The 11543-nt window shown below is 43.0% G+C and overlaps 2 protein-coding genes across 7 annotated transcripts in view; one reads left to right on the top strand and one right to left on the bottom strand.

Annotated features, from left to right (window-relative positions):
- Positions 1-7885, bottom strand: part of BRCA1 (BRCA1, DNA repair associated) — a 91214-nt gene extending 83329 nt beyond the window's left edge. Inside the window, exon 1 of the mRNA XM_023511242.1 lies at positions 7790-7885. Within this exon, the coding sequence (XP_023367010.1) occupies positions 7790-7869 (80 nt within the window). The 5' untranslated portion in view covers positions 7870-7885. The remainder of the gene's footprint in view (positions 1-7789) is intronic.
- Positions 7886-9605: 1720 nt separating this feature from the next.
- The window catches only part of NBR1 (NBR1, autophagy cargo receptor), a 41674-nt gene continuing 39736 nt past the window's right edge, over positions 9606-11543 (top strand). Inside the window, exons 1-2 of one of the 6 annotated variants that reach the window (XM_023511004.1) lie at positions 10389-10711; positions 10827-11068. In XM_023511004.1, the coding sequence (XP_023366772.1) occupies positions 11024-11068 (45 nt within the window). In that variant the 5' untranslated portion in view covers positions 10389-10711; positions 10827-11023. Of the gene's footprint in view, positions 9997-10162; positions 10348-10388; positions 11069-11543 lie in introns of those variants that run through there. The other 5 variants (XM_023511007.1, XM_023511006.1, XM_023511005.1 and 2 more) reach the window with 5 other exon arrangements.

The raw sequence follows: 11543 nt of genomic DNA, 5'->3' as shown, positions 1-11543 counted from the left end.
GGCCTGGGATGGATTCAAACCCGCCACCTTAGGTGTACGTGGTTGGCGCCTTAGCCACTTGAGCCACAGGCGCCAAGCCAGGTTCAATTTTTTAGTAAGAACACCATACAGATGATACTGTGTTCTTTTATTAGATTACTTCAGGAGGGTCACGATGTTTCTTTCATGATTACTTTGTAAAAATAGCATAACTCATTAAAGGAAATTTAGAAAATAATAAAAAAAGCTTAGAAAAATAAACAAAATTTGAGAAACTACTCATGCAAAGTCCCATCCCTGTTTACCCACAAAATCTCCAGGACCTCCTGGGATTAATTCATTTAGTAATATAAGGAGTATTTATTGAGCATCTACTACTATATTCAAGCAATGTTCTTGGAGATGGCAACCAATGGAGATGTACCAATGTTGGCATTATTACTGGTACAAAATATGACTGAAAAAAGACAAACAAGGCTCGGTGCCCGTTGCTCAGTGGTTAGGGTACTGACCACATACATGGGGGCTGGCATGTTCGAACCCAGCCTGCTCCTGCTGAACAACAATGACAACTACAACAACAAGTAAATGACAAAGTGGTAATAAAGGGCAAAGTATAGATTAAAAGAAATTTGAGACATATCAGCAAACTGCAATCTGTGAATCTTGTTTGAGTCCTGATTTAAATAAATTTAACTATTAAAAATAATTTTTGTGGTGGCACCCGTAGATCAGTGGGTGATCAGCAGTGAACAAAATAAAGCCTGACATCATAGAGCTTACATTCTAGTGTGGTAGACAGTTGCTAGAGAAACAAAGAACATATGGGAATAACCATTAAAGAGAAAAATAAAGCAGGGTAAGGGAAAAAAGGGAGTGCAATGTGTATGTGTTGGGGGAAGAGGCCTCAGTGAGAATGTGACACTGGAAGACAGCCAAATAATGTGAGGAAACAAGCCATATAACAAATGGGGAAAGGGCAAAGAAGAGAAGGAACAGAGAAGACAAGCCCTGGGCAAGACCATGCCAACAGGGTAGCAGGTAGGACAAGGCAGTAGGAAGGAATGATTCAGGAGGATGTAGTAGGAGAAGATACCAGAAGGTAGTTGGGAGGCTGAGTAGGTAGGAACCTATAAACCTATTTTAAGTCTTTAGCTTTATTCTGAATGCAAGCTTACAAAACTGATTTTTGGAAAAGTTCAAGCAGGACATCAAAGAATAGGTAACCTGGTAGTGTGACAGGAATGCAGTTCTTTTCATTAAATATTTAACTTTTTAGAAAAGGATCACAAGAAAAGCTGGGGGACAATAACCTTACTGTGAAGGGTTTGGTAATACAACTCTTGTAATCATGGGGTTTCTGACATAGCACAGGGCAACGAAAGAAAAAACATTGGACTAAGCCAGAAAGCTAAGTTTCTACTACTAGTCGTCTTTATTAACAGAGCAATCTTGGGCCAACAATTCCACCTGAACCTCAATTTCCTTCTGTCACTCACCCTGTCATTCTCCTTGGGCTATTGCAAGAATAAAATTAAATGCTACTTAGGAAAATGTTTCACAATCTAAGAGGATTTGTACCAATGTTGGCATTATTACTGGTACAAAATATGACTGAAAAAAGACAAACAAGGCTCACTGCCCGTTGCTCAGTGGTTAGGGTACTGGCCACATACATGGGGGCTGGCGTGTTCGAACCCAGCCTGCTCCTGCTGAACAACAATGACAACTACAACAACAACAAAATAGCCGGAGGTTGTGGTGGGTGCCTGTTGTCCCAGCTACTTGGAAGACTGAGGCAAGAGAATTGCTTACGCCACAAATCGTAGAGTTTGAGGTTGCTGTTGAGTTGTGATGCCATGGCACTCTACCAAGGGCAACATAGTAAGACTGTCTCAAAAAAACAAAAACAAAAACAAAAACAAAGCCCTGACAAAGAGAACTCTAATTTGTCACTATTTCTAAGAAAGACATCGAAGAAATTCTCAGTAAAAGAGAAATTGGATTTAGCTATAATACCAGATGGCTTTCATTCTCACCACTAACTCAGTTCTGAAATAATTATATTGCAGTATGGTAATTAAAATCCAGGCGATACAAACACTATAAATACAAACTTTGAACTGATGAAAATGCCAATATGTAAAAAGGTAATGACAACTGAAGAATGTGAAGTGGTAATAGGAAAAAGATAAAAATGTTCCCCTTCTAGGTCCTGATGAAAGTAAATGTTTACTATAAAACTGATTGAACATTTTAAGCACTTTTCAAACCAAGCAATATTTTAGGTCTACTGCATATTGGCATTTGAGCTTCCAACTTGGATAATGAGTGGAAAAAGAAGCTAGGTTTAGGTCTGAAAAACATCCATGCGGCAGGATACACACTTTAGCAAATTCTTTGGAAGTCAAAAATTTCATAGTCAGATGCAAAAAGAAAGAACTATTGATTATCAGAAATAACTGCCATAGTGACTTAAGAGCCAGTAGAAGGAAGAGGCCAGTTCAGGAGACCTAAAACAGGTTAAAAACCTACCCTAGGGCTACCCAAGTAAGTAACACTGTTTCTAGTCACAGTCATTATTAAGACAAAGAAAATTGTGCTAGTCCAGGCAGCATAAGAAAAAACAAAAAAAGACATCCTGAAGTAGGTAAGATCTCTATCCTAGAAATTCCCATATAAATGAGTTTAAAAGCTTTTAAAAATCAGGCCAGGCACAGTGACTTATACCTATAATCCTAGCACTCTGGGAGACTAAAGTTAGTGATTGCTTAAGGTCAGGAGTTGGAGACCAACCTCAGGAAGAGTGAGACCCGAATCTCTACTAAAAATAGAAGAAAAACTAGCCTGGTGTGGTAGCACACACCTGTAGTCCCAGCTGCCCAAAGTCCCGGCTATTCAGGAAGCTGAGGCAAATGGATTGCTTGGGCCCAAGAGTTTGGGGTTTCTGTGAGCTATGATGAATCCACAATACTCTAGGCTGGAGTAACAGAGTGAGACTCTTGTCTCAAACAAAACAAAACAAAAGACTATTAAAAATTAATGTATCTCAAACAAAAAAAAAAAAGCAGGAAAAAATAATAAGGTAGAAAATAAACAAGAGTTGAGTGAAAATAAACTTTCACTCAACTTTCAGTCTTGCATTTTAAATTTTTATATATCTGAGTTTTTAACTGGCTTAATTTGCCAGGATGAGAAAAAATATTTTTATGACTTAGTCTATTATAAATGTAAAAATAGGGGCAGGGTCTGTGGCTCAGTGAGTAGGGCGCCGGCCCCATATACCAAGGGTGGCATGTTTGAACCCGGCCCTAGCCAAACTGCAACAAAAAATAGCCAGGTGTTGTGGTGGGCGCCTGTAGTCCCAGCTACTCTGGAGGCTGAGGCAAGAGAATCACCTAAGCCCAAGAGCAGGAGGTTGCTGTGAGCTGTGACACCAAAGGCAATAGAGTAAGACTCTGTCTCAAAAAAACAAATGTAAAAATACATAGATCCAACTGCCACAGTATTGAGGATTTGTTTTTCTTTTTGTAGGGACGGAATCTCACTACATTGGCCAGACTGATCTTAAACTCCTGGGCTGGAGCAATCTTCACACCTCAGCCTCCCAAACTGCTAGGATTACAGGCATGAGCCACTGCACTGGCTATTGAGGATTTTTTGATCGCTGTAATTATCATTAAGTTTTCTGCTTTTTCAAAAGCAATTTTTTCTACAATGTCACTGCCTGTTTCCCTGGCTCTAATGTTTCATAAATTAGGCTATAAATTTTGTTTTGCTCTTGTTTGTGTTTAGCTAAAATGTTGATAGGTAAGAGAGAAGACAGTTCTTTGGGCTCGGCGCCTATAGCTCAGCCGGCTAAGGCGCCAGCCACGTACACCTAAGGTGGCGGGTTCGAGTCCCCAGCCCAGACCCGCCAAAACAACAATGACGGCTGCAACCAAAAAATAGCCGGGCGTTGTGGCGGGCGCCTGTGGCCCCAGCTACTTGGGAGGTGGAGGCAGGAGACTCGCTTGAGCCCAGGAGTTGGAGGTTGCTGTGAGCTGTAATGCCACGGCACTCTACCCAGGGGGACAGCTTGAGGCTCTGTCTCAAAAAAAAAAGAAGACAGTTCTTTGTAAATCTTGTTATCTCTGAAAACACAACTTATATTTCCTTAATCTTATTGACTCCAAATATGCAAAACAACTTTTATGAAGCACAAAGAAAACTTTCCTTCAATTTACCTTTCTTTATTGAGAGTAAGGAGAAAGAAGTGCAACTTTTCAATTTATTTTTTGAGTGTTACCTACTACTAACCATTGCCTTATTTTATTTATTTCAGATTAATATGAGGGTAAAAATGGTTAGGTTACAATGTCTGCATTTATTAGGTAAAGCCCCTGTTGTAGTTGGGTCCTCCACCCAAGAGGCGTGCCATATATCCTTACATTGTGTGCATTAGGTGAGAGCATACCAATCCCCTTTCCTCCTTCCCTCTCCTGCAACTTACATTGAATCAAGCTTTTCTCTTGTATGGGTGTAATTAAGTTTGTACCATCACCATATTTTATAAAATTTAACTATTGGGGGCTGGGTGTAGTGACTCATGCCTAAAATCTTAGCACTTGGGAGGCCAAGGCAGACGGAATGCCTGAGCTCACAGGTTCAAGACCAACCTGAGCCACATGGAGATCTCATCTCTAAAAACAGCCCGGCACTGTGGCAGGTACCTGTAGTCCCAGCTACTTGGGAGGCTGAGGCAAGAGAACCGCTTGAGCCCAAGCATTTGAGGTTGCTGTGAGCTATGATGTCACAGCATTCTACTGAGGGCAACAAGGTGAGACTCTGTCTCAAAAAAAAAAAAAAAACAAAAAAATGAGCCCTATTGGCTGGGCACAGTGGCTCATACCTATAGTCCTAGCACTCTGGGAGGCCAGGGTGGGAGGGAAGGTGGCTTGAGCCCCAGAGTTTGAGGTTGCTGTGAGCTAGGTTGAGGCCGAGGCCATGGCACTCTAGCCCAAATGGCAGAGTGAGAGTCTATTTTTAAAAATTAAAAAAAAAAATTTAAATAAATAAAAAAAATTAAACCATCAAGGAACAAATTTAGTTTATTATTTAATTTATTCAATAAATGTTTAGTGAGTGGCTACTATGTTCTAAGAAGACGTCTAACTACTGAGGATACAGAAGTACATAAAGAAAACAAAAACCTCTGTCCTCTCGGAGTTTATATTTCATGGTGGTAGAGATACAGGATAAATAAGTTATATAGAATGTCAGCTAATAAGCGTTCTGAAGAAAAAAAAGCAGGAAAAGGTAATAAGGAATGTGTTGGGGTATTACAATTTTAAATAAGACTGTTTAGAAATGCCTCTTGAAAAGGTGATATTTTAATCAATATTTTTCAAGACAAGCAATTATCAGGGGATAACATTCCAGGCAGAAGGAATAGAAAGTGTAATAGCTCAGAGGGAAGAGACTATGGTGCAGGTCTAAAAAACAGTTAAAAAGACTAGAATGACCACAGTAGATAGTAAGAGAGGAGAGAGAAGGCAATAATTCTTCTAATTTTCCTTTCGGACTTTTTTTTTTTTTTTTTGAGACAGAGTCAAGCTGATGCCCTGGGTAGAGTCCCGTGGCATCATAGCTCACAGCACACAGCAACCTCCAACTCTTGGGTTCAAGTGACCCTCTTGCCTCAGTTTTTCTATTTTAGTAGAGATGGGGGTCTCACTTTTGCTTAGGCTGGTCTTGAACACATGAGCTCAAGCTATCCACCTCTGATTTTTTTTAACCAAGAGATTCTGATATATGAATTTTTCATTTCTTGTATAGATTTAGAGATTACTGCAGGGGTCCTCAAACTTTTTAAACAGGTGGCCAGTTCACTATCCCTCAGACCGCTGGAGGGCCCGACTGCGATCCCAGGACAAGTTGCTAAGCAGGACAGGTAGTGGTGGCAAAAACATCCCGCAGGCCAGATAAATGTCCTTGGGCCGCATGTGGCCTGCAGGCCATAGTTTGAGGACCCCTAATAATGGCTGCTTTTGGTTATTAACTTTTGTTGTACCATGGACCTCCTTCTCAGAGCAATGCTCTTAAGTGCATAAAAAAATAAAATTAACAAAAAACTAATTATATTGAAATACAGTTCTATCTATAGGCTTTCAATGGTCCTGCAAGTTAAGAAGTCTTGAAACACACAAGAGATCTGAGGTAATGGAAATGTTCTCTATTGGGGCCTGGGTTACACATATATACACATTTGTCAAAATTCATTGAGTTCTACACTTAAGATCTCTGCATTCCATTGTAAGTAAATTACCCCTCAATTAAAAAAAAAACAACTTGAATACAAGTTTTCTTTTTATGAGCGTCTCAAGCTGTTGCCCTGGATACAGTGCTGTGACATCATAGCTCACAGCAACTTCCAACTCGGGCTCAAGCGATCCCCTGGCCTTAATTTTTCTATTTTTAGTAGAAATGGGGGGGGGTCTCACTTTTGCTAAGGCTGGTCTTGAACCTGTGAACTCAGGCAATCCACCCTCTCAGCCTCCAAGAGTGCTGGGATGACAGGTATGAGCCACAGGCGCCCAGTGGCTGGCCAAATACCTCTTTTCAAAAACTTGAAAACCTCTTAATCTTGCAGATAAAGAAAAACAAAAACTCACAGTCAGACTTGCTAAAGACTCTAATGACTTACAGGATTGGTATTTAAATGTGCTTCCAAAGACTTATCCCCCTCACAAGCAATCTTTGGTGATTTTATTGTCATTCCAAATACTCAAACTGGTTTTAAAGCTAGAAGAGAAGCCCAAATGCCACTTTATCCAAGCCACATTCCCTGCCCCCAATGTGTTGAAGAGGTAAACAGGAAGAAGGAAAGGCAGAAGGAAAAAAAGGAATGGTCTATATTTTAAATAAATTCTTCACTTAAGGAAAGCAGTAACTCTAATAGCCTGATCTTTCTTTCTTTTTTTTTCTTTTTTTGAGACAGAGTCTCACTCTGTCACCCTGGGTAGAGTGTGCCCTGACATCTAGCTCATAGCAACCTCAAACTCTTGAGCTAAAGTTATCCTCTTGCTTCAGCCTCCCCAGCAGCTGGGACTACAGGCGCTGGTCAGCAACGCCTGGCTATTTTTAGACAGGTTTTGTTTTTTGTTTTTGGGTTTGTTTTTTTTTTTTTGCAATTTTTGGCAGGGGCCAGGTTTGAACCCGCCACCTCCAGTATATGGGGGGCAGCACCCAAGTCCTTTGAGCCACAGGCACGGTTCTAGACAAGGTTCTTGCTCTTGCTCAGCTGGGGCCTGGTCTCAAACTCCTGAGCTCAGGCAATCCACCCTCCTCAGCCTCCCACAGTGTTAGGATTACAGGAGTTAGCCACCATGCTCCCCCCCCAACCTTTAAAATAGAGTCTCACTGTTGCCGAGGCTAGAGTGCTGTGGCCTCAGCCCAGCTCAAAGCAATCTCAAACTCCTCTCAATCTCAAATCTCAAAGCAGGGTTCAAGTGATCCTCTGCTGCATTTACTGTGTAGCTCGGACAACAGGCAGGTCCCACCATGCCCAGCTATTTTTTTGTATTTTAAGTAGAGGCAGGGTCTCAATCTTGCTCAAGTTGGTCTCAAACTGAAGAGCTCAAGAGATCCTCCTGCCTGGGCTTCCCAGAGTGCAAAGATTGTTGGCATGAGCCACCAAGCCCAGCCTAATATCCTGATCTTTCTAGACATATTTTTCTCTTCCTGAAATGTAAGGTCAATTCCATTCATTTGCATAGGAGATAATCATATAAGGAAGAACCCAAATTAATAAACTCTCCTGTTGACTTACCAGATTGGACACTCTAAGATTTTCTGCATAGCATTAATGACATTTTGTACTTCTTCAATGGAAACCACAGATAAATCCATCTTTCTCTTCTGATGAAGTTTAATACACCTAAAAAGCATAAAAGATATACCTATATTTAAAAACCACTTAGGTTTGGGGAAGGCACCTGTGGCTCAAGGAGTAGTGCACCGGCCCCATATGCTGAGGGTGGTGGGTTCAAACCCAGCCCCAGCGAAAAAAAAAAAAAACAACTGCAAAACCCACTTAGGTTTATAAAAACGACAGTTCAATTGTATAAAGTATTATTTTTAGTTATTTATTTTTTAGACAGAATCTCAGTTGATCTGAGGTTGAGTGATATAGCATCACAGCTCACAGAAACCTCAAATTCTTGGGTTCAAGTGATTGTCTTGCCTCAGCCTCCTGGGTAGCTGAGGCTACAGGCACCGACCACAACGCCCGTTATAGAGACAGGGTCTTGCTCTTGCTCAGGCTAGTCTCAAACTCCACAGCTCTGGTCAACCACCCTCCTTAGACTCCCAGAGTGCTGGGATTACAGGTGTGAGTCACCACTCCCGGCCTTAAGTATTATTTTTAAGTAAAAGAAACTTAAAATTGAGGCATTTCAGAATTATACCAAATAAATGACAAAAGCCCTTATCTTTAATTTTAATGACTCTATTAGTTGCTCTTTGTAATTACAGTCTGAATTCTCTATTTTTTCCTCCAAGAAAGGGAAAGCCACAGTGGAGTGACTAACCAGGAGGGAGTAGTAGTAGCTTTCTCCAAACATCCTGCCTGTTTTCTGTTTCTTGCTTAAAACCAAAATCAACAATGAAAAAAACAACACAAGCCCATGCTTCCCATCCCTCCCCGGGGACTTGTACTGATCTCAGGATCCTCCAAAAGCGCATTCCTGCCGCAGCAAGTTACTACCCAAGCCCCTCTAATTTCTTCTTGTCCCTTCTCAGAAACGAGTATGGACCCTTACGAGTAAGGACCCCTTAAGGGTCCTTTCTCTCACAAAATCCTATCTCTTCCCCTTCCCAGATACGTTCCTGCCCTTTCTTCTTCCTCAGGGTCTCCTCTATACCAGCCCGAATCCTTATATTTGTGCTGTCCACCTCCAAGGCATATTACAGTGCCTATCTGCAGGATTCTTCCTTGGATACACCGTGCCCTCTTCGGGGATGCTCTCCTCGTGACCGAGAAACTGCCCCCATGTTCATAACGTCTTAGTCCCCTCAGGTTCCACTCGTAAGCTGGATAAACACCATCTTACTTTCCTTCAGGAGTCCAATCTCCTCATTATCTGTTTCCCACCTAACCCCTGGAACATCCTTTTGGCCCCTCTCCTTTCCCCAGGGCTGTACAACCTTTACTCACAGCAAAGTGTGCGGATTTCCGGGCCCAGAGGCCCTGTTCCGGACTGTCCTTGGTCCAGAACGTCTCCGCTTACTCTGCCGCGCAGTCGCAGTTTCAATTTATCCGTAATTCCCGCGCTTTCTTGTCGCTAGGGAAACCGGACGATGACACAGAGGGATAACCTCTCAGAATAGCGGAAGGGCGGGACAAAAAAAAAAACAAACACCCGAGAATCTCTTGTAGCTCCGGATTGGTCACTGACAAGTCGTTCCTGAGTGACGTAATTACAAAGAGACGGAAGAGAAAGAATTTGACCCGAATTTGGTATTAGGTGCCTGCCGTCTAGCTCTGCGTTTCCAGTTACGGCTTATTACGTCACAGTAATTGCTGTGCCAGGGTCAGAATCGCTACCTGAGGCCCTAACACGAGCTGGCTGGAACACTGTGGCTATAGTGCCCAAGGCAATCGTAAGAAGAAGCCCCATTCCCCCCACTTTTTCCGCCGGAATGGACGTCTCCACTTTATGTAAATAAAAGGATTGTGGGGTGGGGGGGGGAGAAACTACTATTTCCAGCATGCACTGCGGAATGAAAGGCCTTCGCCAAAGTGTTCCTTCCAAACTGTAGTCTTATGGAGAGCAGCTTCCGATACCGGATGCGGGCACAATTCTCACGGAAACACAGTTGATAGGTTGGAGACCTCCTTTGCGGTTATGCATTTCAAAAGCTATGGATTGGACTGTTTTGTTCCTGAGAGCGGGGAATAGGTTAGAAAACCTACAAGTCCTAGGAAACTACAATTCCCATCGAACCCCGCGAGCCTCGTGCAAGTAGTCTTCTAAGGTCAGTGACCTGAGGGAACGCAAAGGGCGCCGCGTTTGCCTAGGAAGGGGAAATCCGCTGTGGCCCACGTCTGCGCGCTCGTAGTTCCGCCCCTCTGCCCTGGTGTTTGTTATTGTTTTGCGGGTTCAGGTTGTTTCTGCCCCGCCCCAGCAACGCAGTCTTGACCAATCAATAGGGTGGTATTTTTGAGGGACAAGTAGTCGGAGCCAATCACCATGTCGGAAACTCAGAGGGCCTAGGCCCTGTCTCTATCCGCCATGTTAGATTTGCCCCGCCGGGGTAGCTGCGGAGTTGGCAACCAGCGGTCTTTGCACTGGCCTCCGGCGGGCGCCCCCCGGGGGCGGGAAGCGGGTAAGGAAACAGCTGTGGTTACCTAAGGCTGGGGTTACGTCGCCCTGAGAGGGCTTTGAGAAGTTCAGGGGAGGAATCTTGCAAAGAAGAGGGGCGACTTTTTTCTGTCCCCGGGGCCAGCAGCTCTTTTTAGTGACTGGATGAGAGAGCCATTCGTGTTCTTAGGGACCGAGGGGCTGCCGGAGAGATGGAGGTTCGGCGATTCAGAATGCCCGACTTCTTTTAATGGAAGGCCAAGATTCTCCAATACAGAGGCCCTAGGCAAAGGAAATGAGCCCTCGGGGGTGGTGACTCTATCTTGGGGACATGGAATGCTAGGAAACGAGAGCTGGAAGACTGAGATGAAGTCTGCAAGTAAAAAATGGTACTACTCACTCATCCTCCTTTTCTCATACCCTTGTTTTTGAGACCCTTTAAAAGAGATCTCCATGGTCAGGGATCTTCGGTATTGAAAAAGCACTGTTTTTCCTTTTTGTCAGACATTCAGGTCACACTTTTTTAAGCTTGGATAGCTTGGCTAATACAGGCCTCTGATGAAGACAGGAATCAAAGCTTAGGTAGCCAGGTCTGCTACATTAAAGGGATTTTTTTGAGGGCGGGAGCAGAAAGACGACGTAGAGGAAAAGTTGACTTGTGCCAAGCGAAGGTGAGTCAGTGACATGAACTTACTATAATAATGCCAGTTTTGAAAGCTCAACTCCTAGCCTCCGGTTGTGTGACGGTAAGGGGCAGATGGGATAAACCATGGTTTGGTGTTTCTACAAGTTTAAGATTAATTAATGCTCATACTGAAAGAATTTTCACCTGTCCGCCAAAAAGAGATGTTTCTTTATGAAGACCTCAATATAGTCCAGCTAAACTAGAATCTCCCACTTCCTGTTTTCTCTCTACTGGCAGACTAGCAGGATAAATTCCCAAGTATCTAAATTAATTTCCAGTTGTGTAATTTGAGAAAAAGAGAGGAAAATTAGTTTCCTTCTGGACTCTGAAAAGTGTGGAAGTGTGTTTATTGAAGTTCGGTAGTGAGAATTTATTTCAGAATGTCCACTTATTTAGGTGGCAAACTTGCTCCTAGGTAGAGGCAAAGAGTGAAGAAAATTTGGGGAGAATGTCATGGTGTTTAAAAAATGTCCCTGATCGGCTCGGCGCCTGTGGCTCAAGCGGCTAAGGCGCCAGCCACATACACCTAAGGTGGC

This window comes from Otolemur garnettii, unplaced genomic scaffold (genome assembly GCF_000181295.1).
Source record: "Otolemur garnettii isolate 467f Iridium unplaced genomic scaffold, OtoGar3 scaffold00018, whole genome shotgun sequence".
Classification (NCBI taxonomy): Eukaryota; Metazoa; Chordata; class Mammalia; order Primates; family Galagidae; genus Otolemur; species Otolemur garnettii.
This window is presented reverse-complemented; position numbering and strand designations above follow the sequence as displayed.